This window comes from Sceloporus occidentalis, unplaced genomic scaffold (assembly GCF_023333645.1).
Source record: "Sceloporus occidentalis isolate IW3139 unplaced genomic scaffold, rSceOcc1.0.p SCAF_1, whole genome shotgun sequence".
NCBI lineage: Eukaryota > Metazoa > Chordata > Lepidosauria > Squamata > Phrynosomatidae > Sceloporus > Sceloporus occidentalis.
In genome coordinates, this window is record NW_028316981.1 from 210,072,988 (window position 1) to 210,092,872 (window position 19,885).

The 19,885-nt window shown below is 41.3% G+C and overlaps 1 protein-coding gene across 1 annotated transcript in view; it reads left to right on the forward strand.

Moving 5' to 3' along the window:
- LOC149323305 (cysteine-rich protein 1-like) overlaps positions 1–19,885 on the forward strand; it is a 39,812-nt gene that overhangs the window by 17,454 nt on the left and 2,473 nt on the right. The window contains exons 2-3 of the mRNA XM_089510822.1: positions 6,491–6,585; positions 15,693–15,747. Of these exons, the coding sequence (XP_089366948.1) occupies positions 6,491–6,585; positions 15,693–15,747 (150 nt within the window). The remainder of the gene's footprint in view (positions 1–6,490; positions 6,586–15,692; positions 15,748–19,885) is intronic.

Below are 19,885 nucleotides of genomic sequence, written 5' to 3' on the forward strand. Positions count from 1 at the left end.
CTGCTCTTATCCAGGGTGTTTCCAGACAAGACCTTTATTGTGCAATTTGTCTGCACTAAACAGGGAATTTTAATGATGTCCACTGTTGTCTTCCATTTGCAACAATTCATCAGCTGGGCTGTAAATGCTTTTTTTGGCCTCACTTCACCCCGAAACAGCCTACAGACCTGAAAGGTCACCAGACATTCTCTGTACTAGTTTAAAACATCACATCTGCTCACTACAGGGTACATTGATATACTCTGACTATAGAGATGATGGCACCCAAGAATCCCAGTAGGAAAGACGCGGGATCAAGAAGACGGAAACAGATTTACCCAAGTTGGGGCTGTAGGCAGCCCATATCCACTTGGGCAGCCAGTCTGCAAGCCAGACCTCTCCGGCAGCCTTTTCAAGAATGAGATTTTCCCGTTCTTGAAAAAGCCATGGGAGAAGTTCATGTTGCAGATGGGCCACCCGAGTGGATATCAACTGCCTACAGCTTGGACATGAGTAAATGCAATAACATCCATTTTCATCTTTTAGATCCTGCTTCTCTCCCACTGGGATTCCTGGGTGGGATAATCTCCAAAATTAGGAGGAGTGGAAGATGACCATCTGACCTTCACTGCATGCTCACTGCATGATACAAATCAAAAACATACTTTGTAACAGAGGGTTATTTTGGAGCTGGAGCCCATAGCCATATTAAACAAAAAACAAAAACCTTTCTTGGATATATCCCAGAATGGGTGTGTGTACATGTCTTCAAGTCACCTGTTGACTTATGGCAACCCATGACTGTAATAGGAGTTTTCTTAGGCAAAGCATAGTGAGTGGTTTTGCCAATTCCTTCCTATGAAATATCGTCTACAACACCTGATATTCTCTGGTGGTCTCCAATGCAAGTACTAAAACCACATGTGACCCTGCTTAGCTTCCAGGATCAGACAGAAGCTGATGCCTTTAGGCAAAATTGAAAAATTCATCTTGCCTAATCTGGCATCCTCTTGATGGGATGAATCACAACTCCCACCATCCCCATTCATTCTACGTCTTTGTTGGCTGGAGAATATAAATACTGTCATCCAGATCAAGGAGGACATAGACTTGGGCCTCCAAGATCTGAGCATGGAAATGGAGGACAAGGAGTCTCACCCATTGGACTGCCATGATTCAGAGTTCACTCGACTGCAGTTAAGAACAATAACAACATCTGGAGGGCATCAGACTTAGGAGGTCTCTTCTACATATTGAACATGTCTGTTATGGCAGCATGACCCTCTTGGTGGCTTCTGTGGTGATAACAGGGATTACACCAGCATAGGTATTTGAGGGGATATTGTACAAAGAGGTATACAGTACCTCCTTGTGCAATGGCTTTTCCCCAGCTGTGCATGGGAGATGGGTGGCACTTGCCTGTCGGGGTGAGCCAGGCATTGTCTGGCTGCTGCTGAATAGCTGGAGAAGGAGCACATTTCATCCTCTGGACTCCCAGTGTAAACATAGTGGTAGAAATTTACACTCTGCCAGCATCAAGTAGGATCTGCAGTAGGCTATTTTTCAGGGTTATAAAAGCATTTAGTTGGATTTGACACCCTTAGAAGGAAGCCTTTTCACACCTTCTGAGATTCATGGTGAGAAGAAACACGCTTCATTTAAAGTCATTGCACATTTGTGAGACTTAACAGGGTTTTCCAGAAGATTAAAGTGCAAAGAGTGCATCCATTTTGAAAAGCAATTGGCTAAAAATGCATAATTTTTTTAAAAATGTGAACAAAAATATGCCATTGGTCAATGGGAGGAAGAATGTGTACATGGAGTAAAATGCACATAAAAATATGCATATTTGGAAAATAGATTAAAATCTGTGTACTTACAGGGGACCCTTGTTATTCACTGGAGTTTGGTTCCAGGATTCCCCCTGGATGCTCAAGTCCCATTAAATACAATGGTGTAGTAAAATGATTTCTCTGATATCAAAAAGTAAAATCAAGATCTGTTTTTTGGAATTTGTATCTTTTGGGAATATTTTCAAGGAGTGGATGGTTGAATCCATGGATAAAGAATCAGTGGATATGGAAGGCCAATTGTATTTCAATATAATCTTGGAAGGAAAAACAAAGTCTTGCAAACTGGTATAAAAAAAAGTTTGGGAAGAAAATCTAGGTGGGATTCAAAGAAATGGAACAAAACCAAAACTGAGATTTTCACATTGCTGTTATTTTTATAAACAGTTATAGAGGCCTATGTACTTAGTATGCATGCCAGAGGCTCAAATATGTTCTATTTGTTGTTCTTTGATGGCAGTTTTATTGTTGTTTCTCCTTTTTATCGCCCTGGAAATGTTTTACACTGAAGGGCAGAATATAAATTTATCAAATAAACAAATCACTTCAGCAACAAATGACATTAATTTTATTTATTTATTTAAAGCCTTTTTGTCTGCCCACAAGGCTTTCGGCACAGCTTACGTTAAAACAATAAGAACAATAGTGTTCCAGATGTGTGTCCCTGTGTGTGTTTGTCCTTTAGTAATAACATTGCCATAGTCATTCAGAGGGCCAGCAAAATCAAATAAGCATAGCAAATAGTTTTAAAAATGCCTCTCTGTTTAACTGCAATTTAATCTTTAATATATCCAGTCTTGCTATGATTTTTGTTCTTTTGCTGCTGTATAGGGTTCAGGATCATCACACACACGCATGCGCGCACACACAGGGAAACATAGAGAGGATTTCCCTGTTTGGAAAGCAGAAATGAGGGGATTATTCCTTCTCACGTATGTGAGGAGATGGGATAAGGAGCATTTATTCTAGCCCACTTGCTCCTAGCCAGTTGTATGCAGAGTAGTGGAGGGTAAGCGAAGTGCCACAGTGGCTTCATCCGAACTGTAGAAATAATCCAGTTTTGACACTACTTTAACTGCCAGGGCTCAGTGCTATGGAATTCTGGGAATTGTAGTTTGTTGTGGCACAAGAGCTCTCTGACAGAGAAGGCTAAATGTCTCACAAAACTCCAAATCTCCTAATTTCATAGCATTGAGCCGTGGCAGTTAAAGAGTGCCAAACTGCATTATTTCTGCAGTGCAAAAGTCAGATCCAGGTAACAGGCAATGCCTACTGAAATCCCCTCTTTTACACAACTGTTAAAGGTACAGGAACTCTCTCCAGTTTTCACTTTGGCAAGCTTTAAGTACTTGATGGCACCGTTGTGCAGTTATTTACACAACTAGCTGCCCAGATGTGATCTCTCAGGTTGTACAACATTCCCTCTCTGACTCCTCACCCACCACTGAGAGCCACATGCACCAAATCTCCTGGATAGTACTGTTAAGTCTGTGCAATGGCACCACAGGGCTTGCACAGTCCTGAAGGGATACTGACCTAAAACAACTCTGAGAAAGTGCAACCACTTGCAGTACAGTATTTACCTCTGTGTAACACCACAAAGGAATTCTGACTTAGGTGTTTGCTTTGGCTTGTAACTATCACCCACAAGTGAGAACGTGCACTAGCTTCCTTTGCCGTGAGGTATAGATCTATTAAAGTTTAGAGTATGGATCTTGAAAGAATGAAAAAACTAGTTCTGTTCCCAATCTGCTTTGAAGAAATAGGTGAAAGTCCCACCTCCCTTGTGAACTCTTGCAACCCCTAACCTACATTTCGACAGCAGCGACAGCAGCCCATCCTGCTGCCACAGAAATGAATTTTTAAATATTGTGTCAGGGAACATTAGACAGCTTCATGTTAGAACAAATCTCCTTCCACCTCTTTTGAGAGTGATAGGATGTAAGGAGAGAAAATCAGTGCAGGTTTGGCTTCAGGAAAAGGGGATGTTAAAACAAAAGCCATTCTCAGCTATGAATTCCAGGGAAAAAGAAAAGAGAAAGAGCAACAGAGATGGAGATAATGCTACTTTATTATGAACTTTTGCAACTGCTGTCGTTATTGGAAACAATTAAAGAAACATTGGGTTATTTCTTAAGTATGAAAGCAAGGTAGGGGAAAACCCTTGCTCCATGCACCGTCTGTAGGGCCAAACTCCTACAGACAGTGAAAGATGGGTGTTCTTGGTGTCACCCAGTGCAGAGAGGATGCAGTAAGCAGGGTAGTAGTGGCCTGCCCCTGCTGCCTCTCTCACTCGTCCTCCCTCCCCAGCTGCCCACCACCCAGCCAGACCTTGTAAAGACTGATGGCAGTGGTGGCGGCATGTTCCCCTGCCTCTCCTCCTGTCCTGCAGCATCACACACTCTCGCTTGCCTGGCCATCCAACCAGCATAGCCAAGGGATGGCTGGGCAAAGTGAGGGGTGCACTCACCCCTACTCTTTGTCTGCTGCTGCCCGGCTTCCTCTTCAGGAGAAAGCTGGGCAGTAGAGGAGCCTTGAATGGTGAGCATTCATGCCTCCTCCTCTTTCTCTGTTTCCTGGCATCTCTGGGAGAAAGCTGTATAGTGGAGAAGCCTTGAGGAACAAGCATTTGCCCTTTTTCCTCCTCCTTCACTGTCCAGCTTCTTCCCCAGGGCTGGCACCAGATGCAGCCACATCAATCATTGGGTTCCACTCTGACAGCAGGAAAGTGCAATGAGTTGGTGCATGATAATATTTAATGGGTTTCTTGAAAGTTTTTGCCTTTCTGTAGGAAAGGAAGAGGGCCGATCTGGTGTCACCCCTCCTCTCGGATGTCACCTGATGTGGTCCGTACCCACTCCATCTCCAAATGATGCCATTTCTACTAAGCCTTGGGTGACTAGTCATCAATCTTTGCCTTCTTTGCTTCTCTTTTGTTAACTCTGCAAAACTCTTGGTACTACAGCTATCCTGGGTAGTGAGGGAGGTGTACTCTGTGGGCTTCCCCAACAGAAATGAAATAAAATCTCTACAGTAGGGTGAGGAATAAGGAGAGCAGCTCAGTTTCAGACCTGTTGCTTCCCTTTAGCCATTTGGATGGGGAATTTGCTCCCTGTGTCCCTTCATGTCATAGGAAGCTGTTCCTACACTTCAACTTGTCTCTCCTCATTTCCTGTCTCCTTCTTCTCCCTCTCCCTCCACCGTCTTCCTACATATCAGGCTCCATATGTCGGCTTTCCAGTTGCTGTTTAGCAAAGCCCAGGCAGCTGGGAATGCTCTAAGGTAGTGCTCTCCAAAGATGTTTTGGGGCTCTCAGTTCTCAGAAGCCACGGTCCAGCAGTCAAAGATTCTGGGAACCATAGTTCAACAACATTTGCAGGGATTCTCTGTTACAATCTCATGTGTTTCAGATCCGTTTGTAGGCTCTCGGAGTTTGTAGGCTCTCGGAGTTGCAGCCTCTCCGGTCATTGGGTTCCACTCTGACAGCAGGAAAGTGCAATGAGTTGGTGCATGATAATATTTAATGGGTTTCTTGGAAGTTTTTGTCTTTCTGTAACTGGAGCTGGTGTGATGCAGTGATTAGAACGTAAGACTAGTTTGTAGGAAACTGTGGTTCAAATCCCCACTCAGCCATAAAATTTAGTGGATGACCGTGGGCCTGTCACTGGTCATGGTGGAACAATAATATTTTTGCTTGTTAAAGCTAGGATATGCAATTATATTTTGTCCATACATACAGAGCATTAACATTTTTTGTGATGAAGCCTCTAAAGTCGTTTCCTAGCCCCAGAAAAAGCTAGGATCTTAATGCTTTCAAGTTGGCTTAAGATTCTGGTTTGTTCCAACCACTGTTTCCTAGGTCAGATGAAACAGGAGACCATGGCTAGTAATTACAGACTTTCCAGTTTAATTGTGGGAATAGCTCAAAAAGAAGAGGGAATGTATTTCATGCACAGGTAAAATAATCTCAACTTGGATGCTCTCTCTGAGTCTGAACTACTTCACAAAGTTGTTGTGATGATAAAAGGGGCTGGAGAGCCATGCCTTCTACCTTGAGTACTTTGGAACAAGGGGCAAGATATACATATAATAGATAAAAATACAAAAATAAATACATCAGAAATGTGACAATCCACATTTAATTTTAACTTTTTATATCAAAAGCACAAAAAATTCAGCCTGAAATAAAAAGTGGGCCTCTTTTTAAACACCCAAAGGAATTTATAATTCTCAGAGCATAAATGCTCCCCCTAATGGCAAAACATAAATGATATATACTAAGCATTATGTGACCTGGGGTAAAATACTGTATGTGTATTTTTTTTCCTTCTATAAACATGGCAAAATATAAAAGAAGTAAAAAAAGACTTGATTGAAGTGATGATGAAAGCTTCTTTATTGTCCCAGGAAGGTATGAAATATCCAATATGTAAAGTTTGAACAAACTTCAAAAAGATTCATGTTGCAAAAATGGAGGTGTTAAAACAGGGTGGGGAAACTGCCAAATGGTGCCTGCATTAAAAGATTCTAGAGCTCCTTTCATTCTGAAATTACTTTGGCAAGTAATTTTGTGGATGAAAGCTGCATTCCACATATGTTTCTCTATTAATGAGGTGCTTGGAGTATAATTACTTATACCTTCCCCCCACCTTTGTTTACAGCTGAGCGGAAGCGTTCCCTAGGCAAAGACTACCATCCCCTTTGTCTGAAGTGCTACCACTGCAAGCGGCAACTCAGCCCTGGCCAGCATGCCGAGGTAGGGAAAAAAACATTGCCACATCTGTCTGTTCCAGTTACTCATTAGTTACACCCTGACAACACAAATTGCCTCCACTGATGGAAATCTGCATTTTCAAAGGGCTGCCCAAGATTGGGTTTGCAACCCAAAGTTACTGAAACCACTTTTGCATAGAGAAGGAAAGAGCAGGAGCAAAAGTGAGAAAGTAGGGATTCCACTTCCCTTGAAACTAGCAACATGCCTGCCATTATGTCAGGAAGGGAGATCTGCATGTTGCAAGGACGCCAGTTTACACTGGGGTTGGGTGGCCTGGTGTCAATCAATGAAGCCGTGATTTAGCTTCATCTAAATGAAGCTATCCAAGATGCTAAATCTATGGGGTCAGCCCCTTTGATAGCTTTTGTTGTTCTTGTGTGTCTTTAAGTCGTTTCCAACTTATGGTGACCCTATAATAGGATTTTCTTGGCAAATTTCTTCAGAGGGGGTTTGCCATTCTTTGTGGCTGAGAGAGTGTGACTTGCCCAAGGTCACCCAGTGGGTTTCAGCGGGGATTCAACCCTGGTCTCCAGAGTCATAGTCCAACATACAAACCATTACAACACATTTTTTTTTCATACTAATATCTGGGCTGTCTTCAATTCCTCACTGATTGACATTGGAGCTCCCAAGGGACACTGCAAGTTTTTATGTGAAAATGTGTGTAATTTACTATGCCAGCAGTTTGACTTCAACTTACAGCCACCCTATAAACGTTAACCTCCATGAGCCCCATTCATCTACTTAGGTCCTGCAAACACCTTGACTAAATGAATCCATCTTCCTCCCCCCCCCCCCCCCCCCGCTTTCAGCTTTTTCCAAATTCGAGTGAGTCATGCTGTCTCATGTCGATATTATGACAACCTCAGGTTAGTTGTTATGGCTTTTAGTGAGGCTTGAGGCTTGATTTGTTGTCAGATCCATTTATTCATCTTTTTGGCACTCTGTAGTATCCATAGAACTCTCCTCCAGCACATTTCAAATGAACTTATTCTTTTCCTGTCAGCTTCCTTTTTCTCCAGCTTTCACAGCCATACTGTATGTTTATGAATACTGGATAGTGCTGTAAACATTGTCTGTATACAGAACCAGGTTGCATGTCACCCCAGAGTCTCCATCAGTTTGTGCCTGGGCACACACAGTCAAAGCAAGAAGGTAGATTGTACCCTCATCTGCACTTTTATATGAGAAAGTTAAGGGGTTCCTCAAGGATATCATTGGGGTGGAGGCTATGTCTGCCCTTCAAACCCTACTTGTGTTATTTCTTCTTGAATGCATCCCATCCCTTGTTTGCAAACTGTTTTCTTGTCCTCTGAACTCTTAGCAGGAACCAGCGAGAACTGATGTAGTCCCGGTCTACCTAGTGCTATAATTTCATTTGTAGAGTTCCACCCTAGTTGCATGATTCTTCACTATGCAGCTACATTATAATGCCAGGCTGGGGATGAATGTTACAGGTTGAGTCTCCCTAATCCAGAATTCCAAAATATTCCAAAATGCAAAATTGTCCACATGGGTGCCTGAGATAATGGTCTGTTACAGACTGCCCAAATAAAGCTGCTTCAGGTCTCTTTGGAGGTGTGCTGTTTAAATGTTGCATGCATCCTAAGAATCCGGAAGCTGCACCAAAGCTGCACTCCAGTGCTTAGGAATGGAGTGTGGCTTTGGCGCGACCTCCGGACTCTTAGGACCCATGCATCATTTAAATAGCATACCTCCAAAGAGACCCCAAGCAGCTTTATTTTGGCAGTCTGTAATAGGCCAATGATACCTTTACTTTCTTATCATTTAGTGTACACAAACTTTTTTTTCATGCACAAAATTAAAAATATTATGTATATAAAATCACCTTCAGGCTATATTTATAAGGTGTATATGAACCATAAATGAATTTCATGTTTAGACTTGGGTCCCATTGCCAAGATATCTCAATAAGTAAAAAATCTGAAATCCCAAACACTTTTGGTCCCAAGCATTTAGGATAAGGGAGAATCAACCTGTACTAAGTTTTTTTCCATGTATACAGAGATTAGCTGAAAAGAGACTTCCCCAACTAGATTTGTGCCAAATTTGTATGACTCCAGTTGCCATCACCACAGCCAGTTATGTAGAATGCTGTCTCGGTGGGGACAATGGAGATGATAGCCCGACACCTCTGCAGGTTTGGAGAAGCTGTGTCAGGTAGAGAAGAGGTTACGCAAAGGAAGATTCAGTTCTCACCAGCTGAACCTTGACTTCAGAAATCCTCACATCAGAGACCATGAATGTCTATATGCTATGGAAAGCTTAAAAGCCATCACACTGACTGCAACAGCAGTGAACAGAAAGTATGCATGAATTAAATCCAGATGCCCCATTGTTGCAAGATGCCCACCAGGAAAGGTTTCACACTAAAACCCATAACATCTTTCTTAAATCATTCTGTTGGGGTGGAGGCAGAGCCCTTGCAGCCAACACATGTGGGTGATAACATTATGTAGCTTTCAGTAGTGCGCTCAGTTGCAGAAATTTTTAGTTCAGCAATAAAAGATTATCTCTCTTATTTGAAGTCAGGAAAAAGAAGGGAGCCCAGAAAACTTCATTATTCCATTTCAGGAAGGAGAGCTGTGAAGTGTTGACTTCTCATGTTGGATAACGGGAAAAGAGAATCAATTCCAATATGGTTCTTTCAGGGCAAACCCAAAGCAAGAGAATTAAGCTCACCAACATTGCAAAGTGCTTTTCCTAAGAATGTCTGATCCAGTTTGCAGCATTAAATCAAGTTTTCTTTATAGGCTGTATGAAAAATTCATAGTATATGGAACAGCCCTAATACCTGCACGGCATGTGGCACAGCATGGGGGGAAATACTATCATTTCAGCTGCATTTGAAATTCTTGGGGGGAACCAAACTATGCAGACTGAGCATAAAAATGTACAACTGCAAGGCTATTTCCTGAGATTTACCTATTATGAGTTCCTCTCCCTGTCAGTCTTTTCTATACTTGAGAGCTCTATGTTTAAGAATATGGGCTTGATCTGAATGTCTGATCAAACTGGTACCAGTCTCTTTAAGAGAAAGCCTAGAGAAGTGACCTTTTAGATTACAAATCCCAGAAACCCAAAGCTATCATGGAAAGTGGAATTTTAAAAATATATATCCTTTCCAGGTTCTGATTAGGAAGGGCTAAAGATGCCCAAAATGTGCTGAATGGTTCTCTTGCTGAAAGCCTTTCGTTATTTCATTAGCCTACTCAATATGTTGAAATAGATAGTATGGGATTTGGAAAGCAATGGCCAGGATACTGGGACACTGATGCCTGCACCCAAAAAGTACTTTTTATTTTATTTGTTATCACACCTTTCTCCTGGCAAAGAATTCAAAGTAGCTTACAACAGTTTAAAACTAAATCATATATTGCAAAAGTTTTTTTTTAAAAAACCAAACTCAACAAATAATTCTATTTTTAAAAGCACATAATTAAAGTGAACTAAAGCACAGGTACAGGATTTTAATCCATTTTACTTCACCTAATATGCCTCTCTTGTTCCTTTAGGGGAGGAATTTCTCCTTCAGAAATGCTGTTTGCATTAGGAAGAAATCTTCCAATGGGAGGGATTTTCCCCCAACGCAAAGAGCACCATCAGAGAAGAGGTGTTGGTTTTTTTGATCAAACTTCAGCATGGAAGTAAAAGATTTAAAACACTGCCTGTAGCAAGCTTTCTTACTGCCACTCCAATGGATTATTGTTGTTTTCAATTTATGGCAATCTAAATTAACCTTATAAACAGGTTTTCTTGGCAAGATTTGTTCAGAGGGATTTAGCGTTTGCCTTCCTCTGAGATTGAGAGAGTGCAACTTGCCCAGATCACCCAGTGGGTTTCCATAGTTAAACTGAGATTCGAATCCTGGTGTCCAGAGTCATACTCCGAATGCTCAAACACTACACCATGCTGGCTCTCATGGATAGTATTTGCATTTTCCTCAAAAGTGCAAGTTAAATGCTAAAATGTCAGGTTTGGGTCTGGGAAAATAATCTCCCAAAATCATTTGAGATCCTTTAGGTTTGTTGGCAAAATCTGGAAAAGTGACATTTTTGGACTATAAATCTCAGAATTCCACAGCCAGTATGGTCTGAGTACCTTTTCCAAGTTCTGTCATGGGCTAGGATAGGATGAGGCAAGGACACCATGCACCCATGCAGGATAGTAATAGTTTTCAGTTTTCTCCATGAATGTAGTTTCATATTCAAAGTCTTAACAAGACTTTGACTACCATCAACCAGCATCTCCTTCTCATCACTTCCCAGTGAAGTCTAGTGCAGCCATTCTTAATATATGGTTGGCAGACCCCTAAGGAGCTGAAGTGTCCTTACAGGGATCCATGAGACCCTGGGTGCCTCACTCACCTTCCCTGGCTCTTTCCCAACTGACCTGCCTCCTTATGGCTGAGGTGACTGTGGAGATGCTGGGTGCATTGGAGGGAAGAAGCCTGGGAGGCTGATACTGGCACATGGTGGGGAGTGGAGTGCCCTTCCCCCCCTCTTCAGCTGGGTGGTGCCACCATTGCTGTGCCCCCTGCAGGGCTCACTTCTCCTTCCTACCCCTTCTTTCTGTGGCTGGAGTGCACATGAAGCAAAAGGCTTCATTGCAGTCCTGGGGGTGTAGCAGTTAAATGCCTGTACTGCAGCCACTCACTCACAAACCACAAGGTTGTGAGTTCAATCCCAGCCAGGGGCTCAGGGCTGAGTCATCCTGGCATCCTTCCAATGTCTTTAAAAAAAAGTACCCAGCTTGTTGGGGGCAATTAGCTTACACATTGTAAACCACTTAGTACATCAGTAAGTGGTATAAAGGTGTACTTGCTGTTGCTATTGCTAAAAAGCAACCGTAGCTAGACTGAGTCAATATGTATAGTAAGGACACTATTTTATGCACTTTAGGTTTTTAAATCTTAAGATAAGTTTTGGGGCAGTGGCATCCCCACCTGTGTGAAGGCTGAGGCAGCATCCTTAGAAGAATGACCCAATGACACCATGCTTGGCCTCCCTCAGTGCTGCCATGTTGTTCTCCTCATGAGCAGAATGAGCCAATGGCACTGGGGGTGCGCTTGGCTTCCCTCAGTGCTGCCACGTCATTCTCCTTTTGAGGAGAAAGATCCAACAGCAAAGAGAGGTGGTGACTGGATGCTACTCATCCCTCTTCTGGGGTGCCACCCACTGTGAACCACTCCCCCCATGATACCACTGCTTGGGGGTTCTGCAGCAACAAACAATATTTCAAGAGGGTTCCTGGTAAATAAAAGGTTAAGAACCACTGGTCTAGTGAAAGAAGATCTGTGATGCCTTGTCCTTTGCCCTTTTATTGCCTGCCTCTGGCCATTAGGAGTAGCGAAACTGAGCCTGATGGCATAGCAACATGAGAGCAGGAGATATACTGTTGACACTAACAACAGCGTGCATCCTGGACCATCTCTAGGCTGGATCCAGTCAACCAATTTGCTAATCAAGTACAGTTGTCCCTCCATATTTGCTAGGGTTAGGGGAGCAAGACCCCCGTGAATATGGGAAAACCGCAAATAACAAAAACACTGTTTTTACCTGAGAGGACACCTCTCTAGGAATCTCTAGGTCCTCCAGTGCAACTCTGTGGCCAATGTCCAACATACACTGACCATAGAATGGCAGTGGAGTAGCTACAAATGGTCTTTCAGTGCAACTTTTAGTTAAAATTGACCACAAAGTTGCACTGGAGGACCTAGACAGTCCTAGAGAGAACATATTAATGAAATCCGTGAATAATCAAATCCGCAAATATCAAACATGCAAATATGGAGGGATGACTGTATTACAATAAGTAGCCATTTGGATGCTCAGGTGCACTTGCAGATCTTTCAGAAGCCCATGGCTTCCCCTATTTCTGAGAGATGTTCATATCCAGGTTTTAGAAAGGGAGGCTTTGCCTGTCATGGGTGTTTCCTGGGAAAGGAAGTATGGATACCAGATTTAGGTGTAAGTCTGCTACATTTTGAAGATAGAAAAAATCATTCAAATATGAGATTATCTACCTGTAGTTCATAATGGTATGTCCAAGAATTCTTGGACCACATGATCTTATTGTAATTGTAGTGTGGTGGTTTGAGGTTAGACTATGACTGGATTCGAATCCTGGCTCAGCCATGAAACCCACTGAGTGACCCTGGGCAAGTCACACACTCTCAGCCTCAGAGGATGAACAATGGCATACCTCTTCTGAATAAATTTGCCAAGAAAACCCCAATGACACATTCATTTTATAGTCATGTTAAGTCAGACATAACTTGAAGGCACACAACAACAACAACAACAACAACAACAACAACAACAACAACAGATGAGCCCCATGGATTTCAGCTGGAGACGTAAGCAAAGCAACTTTATTCTATGAGATGTAATGCTGTAGTGCCACTGAGAATGTGAAGAGAGTTTTTCCTTCTCCACTTCAGTGCATTGAAACTTCTCAAATATTTTTTTAAAGGCAGTCTTTAGTCTGAGTCACTCATTATCTAAATACTACACTAAAGTGACTTAATGCAAGTATAATTCATCTGAATGGAACTTAACCTGGCAGATCACCAAGATTAATTAGCTAGTTAGTTAATTAGTTAATAGATACACCAACTTTTCCCCAAGATTGGGACTTGAGGCATCTCACATCTCATGATTTAAAAACACATACAACCAAAAGCACAATAAATTGATATTAGAACACAATTAACCAGATTATTATATTAAACTAACAACCCAGTTAAAAACAATTTTAAAATCACCCCCCCCCCAACTCAAAGCCACTTCCTGAGCAGCCAGTCAATTGCCATAAGTCTGCCTGAATCAAAAAGTTGCTCTTATGTCAGTGAAAAAAAAAATGAGGATGAGCCTTTCCTTAAAGGAGAGTTTGGCAGCTTTGGAGCAGCCACCAAGAAGGCCCTCTCTGCATTGTTCCTTCAGAGAATAGCTCTGTTCTCGCACTGGCTATCGGAGTGCTTTGACAATGGGCCAGCATACGAGAACCTCTGAGCTTTAAGCATTGTTCTGCTCTGTTCAAAGCAAATCATTATTTTAATAAAAGGAGAATAAAGCCTAAACCAATGCTAAGCACAACTACAACGTCAGTATGAGCTTCCCACACTCCTTTCCTTAGTAGTTTCTCACAGCTCTCATCTTGTTCTCCTGTGTAACAACCATGTGATTTACTCTGCATGATCATATCCACCTCTTTGCCAGAATTTAAATCCTATTAACAAGAACATTTGAGGGAGGCATAATGACATACCTCCTCGATCCTTACACTGAAATGGCTTGAAACTCAAGGTGTGTTTTGAGAGATTGGAGGAGGGAGTGGGGGAATATTAATAAGAAAAGGTAGAGAGCAATCGCTCCCACTCGGTGTTTGCTGGAAGGGTCCTACTGTATACACCTGGTGCATATGCTATAAATAATTTTGTATTAGCACATGATTAAGTTTAATAGGCTTCAAGGAGAAAAATCACCTGGCTGGATTTAAAAGGTCCCAAAGGAGCACAAGGCAATCCAATCTTTCAGGCATCTTCCAGCAGGTGTATATTGAAAGGAGACAAGTGAAATGTATTTATTATTCTGTCCCATTATATTAAATTTATACCACAGTACATAAAATATGAAATATTATTTTCAGTTAAATCGCTTTCATGTCCTGCCCAATGCTTAAAAAAAAGAGCAATTTGAAACAGTGAAATCCAACCTGTTTAATGTAATTAAATTGGTTAAAATTTAAATTAAAAGAGGCAAAAATAATGATTACAAATCTGCATTAGCAGTGTCTAATAAAATGTCATTTAAAATAGTAAGATTTTTTTCTTTTCTGCATGCTCACTGGAACAACTGGTTGCTAAAAACCAGACTGGCTGTAAAAGTGACTTCCACAGAGCTTGGAAAAGTAACATATTTGGACTTTGTTGTTGTTGTTGTTGTTGTTGTGTGCCTTCAAGTCATTTCTGACTTATAGCTCTTGGAATCTGGGAGTTGTGCTCCAAAAAGTATTTTCCCCACAAGCTCTGGCATTCCTGAATGCTCCTGATATGCTTCTCCAGATAGGGAAGCTATTGTTAGCAAGACCAAGCCAAGTTGAAAACATGGTTTCAGATTTTAGTTTATTCTTAAATATCAGTTTACACAAACTATAGTTTCTCCAGTGTTAGTCCTCACAGCAAACTGTGGTATCATCATCATCATCATCATCATCATCATCATCATCATCATCATCTACTTATACCCCACCTTTCTCCCAATAGATGGACTCAAGGAGTGCAGAACCAGATGCTTCTAATTTCTTCTTTTAGAGTTCAAAGAAAAGGGGAATGAACAGCATACAAAGGAAGCTACAATGGACCCTTGATATCCACTGGGGGTTGGTTCCCGGACCCCCCTAGATACCAAATTCTATGCATGCTCAAGTCTCATTATATACAATGGCATAGTAAAATGGTGTCCTTTATATAAAATATTTGCTTTTGGAGATTAAAACAAACAAACACATTTTCAAGCCATGGATCGTTGAATCTGTGGATGCAGAATCCATGGAAATGGAAGTCTGATGTACACTACTGTTTGCCCTACAAGTTTCACCTTCTCCTTTTGGTATTCAAATTATTAAAAAAATCTTATTATAGCTCAGGTGGCATATAATAAAAGTTCCAGTGCTCTAGAAAAAAAACAGTAAATGACCATGGATCACAGTTGTGTTGTCTAAAGGGTGACCAGATGTCATCACAGCAGAGGAGGACAAAGTACCACAAGGATATTCAAGAAAAATGTAGGCCATTACAAAACAAAAGCTAAAAACAATTGTGTTAAATTCATGCTTCTTAATCATGTTCAAAATGGAGGATGTTTTGAAATTCCTCCTGGACAGAAAGATGAAATGGAGGACATGTCTTGGAAAAGGAGGCCATCCGATCACCCTGGTTGTCTATCATCAACTGACTAGTAGTGGCAGCCACTTTCATGTTATTTTTCTCTCCTGCAAGACACAAATGAATGATTAGCCTGAGTGGAAAGGCAATCATTAATTCTTTCACTATTCCATTTTCACAGTATGATGACAAACCCTACTGTACTCACTGTTACCTTCAGCGCTTTGGACCAAGAGGTAAATTCCTGTTTTGAAAACCACTGTTCCTTAATAGCACAGAACTGTTTTGAACATGTACCCAAACTGGGTGATTAAGTGAATGGAATTTCTGAAATTTTCTGGATTCCCCTCCCCAAAATTCCTAATTTTCCCCCAAATTTCTAAATTTTGTAAACAATGCAATATTTGCATCTGTGAACTTGGAATGTAGTTCCAGCAACCTTGAATGGACAAAATCAGACTGCAGCTGTACAGTGCTTATGGCCATATAACATAAATGGCCACTGCTCTTGGTTTGGGTCCCTTGCCTGGGGTTCTCCAGAACTACTTCCCTAACTACAATCACCCAGGGATTATTTTGATTCCTGGAATACATCAATGCCTAAGATCCAGGACACTATCACACTATACTGTTATAGTGCTATTCTTCCACTTGAACTGCTATGGATGCCTCCTGTGGAAACTTGAGGTTTGCAGTTTAGGGAAGGGCATTTAAAATTCTCAGCAATTAGGCCTCACCAAACTACAAATTCCAGAATTCCACAGGAAGCAGACATAGCAGTTCAAGTGGAACAACAGCACTATAACAGCATAGTGTGATATCGGGCATTATATCAAGTAAGTACAGTGGTACCTCGGGATACGAATTACCCAGCTTACGAAATTTTCAGGATACGAAAAAAATTAATTTAAAAAAACTGTTTCGGGTTAAGAAAGTTTTTTCGGGTTACGAAAAAACTTTTGGTGCTTTTCGGCGCTATTTTACACCAAATCGCGGCTTTTCCCCATTAGCGCCTATGGGGATTCGGCTTGCGAAAGCCTTTCGGGTTACGAAATTGACAGCGGAACGAATTAATTTCGTAACCCGAGGCACCACTGTATAGTGTAATGCTCTGCCAACACAATTCTGTGTCTACCCCTGCATATATCTCCTCCTCCTCCTCCTCCATCTTCAGGATGAGTGCAAGAGACTATCCTCTAACCAGTTTTTCATTGCAGGGAAAGGCATTATGTGCATAGGAATGTGCATCTTTGTGTGTATAGGTCCTTTTCTTATTAACAGTTCAATTCAGTTTATTCTGTTTGAAGCAAGCAGATGTTTTACACTGATACAAGAAGAAGCAACAAGAGAACAGCTTAACATAGAAGTAATTGAACTTCATGGGTAGGGTGATTTCCCAAACCCTTTTAAAGATTTGTAGTGCATACTTGGCAAAAAATGCATATGTTCTAAAAGATGCACATTTTGTAACATCAGATAGTTAGAAAGCATGAGGTGAGAAACCCATGAATGATTTTAACAAAAGAAAAATATATGTGTTTCTAAGATCATTGTACATGGGACATCCAAGCAGAACTTGGATTAAATCATCGATTAAGACAGAATTACATCCATATACTCTGTTCTTAATAGGTAGATTTTGAGATATATATATATATATATATATATATATATATATATATATATTCATCTGGTCTGTTAGTGGGAAAACATTTAACTTTGCTTGTGTAAAGACTATCTTCATTTTAATATTTGTAATGTCCACCATATATCTTGGTAAGCATAAATGCAAGTGAATAATAGAAGAAGAAAAATTCTTATTAACAACAAATGTGCAGTTTTGTGGAGAATATGTGATTCTGTTCTCATGGCCCATGCACCCAGTGAACAAGTTGGCATGCATCCAGGTGGCACTTAATTCATTGTTGGTGGCTGGTGGCCCCTGTGTCAGTGAGGTGCTAAATCTGCTCTGACTTTTAGTTTGAAATATCAAGGAGCCTTTTAAGTTGCTGAATCTATTTCAGGTAGGTTCAGGATATTTAATGCTCCGACCACAAACCAGAGCCTGATTGACATAGAAGCCATCACCCTCTACTTGCACCAGCTGCATATATCTTGTGATGCAGAAAGTGAAACAGTACACTTCATTCAAGGAAGCAGACTCAAATCTACAAAGCTTGTGCCAGTTAGGGGGCCATTCAGACTACCTTTTGCACCGAACTGTAACCGAGATTAAAAGTGGGAAGTTCCCATTGGCGCCGGTTTTAACACACCTGTATCAGGGGTTTGCACACCCGATCCAGGGCAAATTCCCCTTAGGGTGTTTTTTCCGAAAGTGGGTTATTTCTGGTTTCTTTTTGGAAAAACCGTTTCTTTCCCGCTGCCGACAAATGTGAACTTGGCCCTGGTCATAATCGAATCAAGTTCAGGGGAAGGATTTAGATCAGAGGGTGGACAGTGGGTGGAACATGCCTCCCCTCTTGCACTGGTCGCTTTGCAAAGGGCATTTTCTCTCTCTCTCTCTTTTTTTTTTTTTTGGTAATTTTTATTTTTGACGTATTATGCGAATGCTTGTGCTACAGATTGATACATATTGATAGAATGTGTATCCTTGTTCTACATTTCCCTTTTGTTTGCTTGCTGCTGGCACGGTAGCCAAAATAAAAGCAGAGCACTTTTGGCTCTGCTTTCACCAGGGGGGATTTTTTGAGGTTAACCCTGGGCATTGCTAGGGAGGACATTTGGGAGGGTTTTTGTTTGCTTATTTGTTTTTGTTATTATTAATTTCACAATTTGACAGAATATGTGAACATTGCCACTAGATTTAGAAAAAAAAAAGGGGGGGGGAAGGAACCACTCATGCCATTAACCAACGTTGCCACTGAAATTTTTTGAAAAAAGACACTAATGGCACTATTTTTGAAAGGCACTAAAGGCAAAGGTACCCCAATGGCCAAGGCTCCCTGTGTCTCTCTCTTTTCTTATGTGCCAAATTGACAGAATATGCGAACTGCTGCCAGATATTTTTTTTTTAAAAAGGAGGGGGGGAAGCACCCATGCCATTGGCGAATAGCTGCATGACACGTCACCAATGACAAGAGCAGAAGTGATTTAGAAATCATTTGATTGACAACAAGGAGGCTCCATTTTAAAGTGCTACTTTTTGAAATGTGAACGTCAGTGGGGCAAATTACACCGAGGGGTTTCAATTGGGATAAAGGTAGTGTGAAGTTCTTTCCGGGGAGATTCGGTACTGGCTTAGCGGATCTAGACCGGATCTACCCAGAGCAAAAGAGCTAATGGGAATGGGGCCTAGTCTGAAAGGTGCTACAAGATACGTTTGCACACTAATATTCCAGATGGGGCAACTATCTGTTGAATATGATGCATGGAATATCTTCAAACTAGATCAGAGACAGGGCAAGAATGAGGACAGTTAAATCAGTGATGTTCCTGTAGTGAGTTACTTGGATTTCCTTAAATAAGAAGTCCAAGGGCATGCTAGCAATGGTGTGGACAGATTCAGGCCTCTATGTAATTATTTGCCAATCTTAGATGGAAAGCGTGCTTGTGTCATGAGCTTTTAGCTACCTAACTTGGCAGGGATCTTCAAAGAGATCCATTGTGTTCAATATATAATTGTAATTCTGCCATGGTTCTTGCTTCAGCAAACGTTCTGCATTTGGAAACATGCAGACAGAAGGAAAGGCATAGAAATCCCTTTTCATTTCACAGGAGCAAGGAAAAAAGCTGTGGTTTTACTTGCATCAGCTTGGCCAGCCATCCTTCTGTGCTTGACGTCTGGCATAAAGGGATGAGGAAAGGTGAAAATGAATGAGATGCTAATTCCTTCTTTATACATGGTGGACCCTGCTGCCATTTAGTCAGCAAGCCCTTTTCTAGCTCTAGCCAAGTGGAGCGTCACATCATATGTTGCTTTCCAGTTATGGCAGTGAATGAGCCCAGTGCTTTCTCAGGAGAAATGTGGTAGTGCTGATGAGGATCTAGGAAGATTTCTTCCACTTTTCAGTGTCCATCTTGTGTATGTGAATGGGATTTGGAGAAACCTCTGATAGCCCAGTGGGTAAATTGCTTCACATGTATCACATACACTTAAAAACCCGACATAGGAATATGTTCCCTGCTTCTTACAAAGCATTGTGACTGGCATTCAGTCATTGAGAGAAAAGTACAATGGAACTGAGAAAATAAGTATGGAAATGTCTGGAATAAATTTTATTTTATCACATTAAATTAAAACTATCTTGAGAAGTAGTCAAAAACATAGTCTGTACTAGCATGCAAATGAGTCTTGTAGCTCCTTTGAGACTAACAGGGTGAAGGAAGTTTGTAACATATGCTTCTTGTTGATCC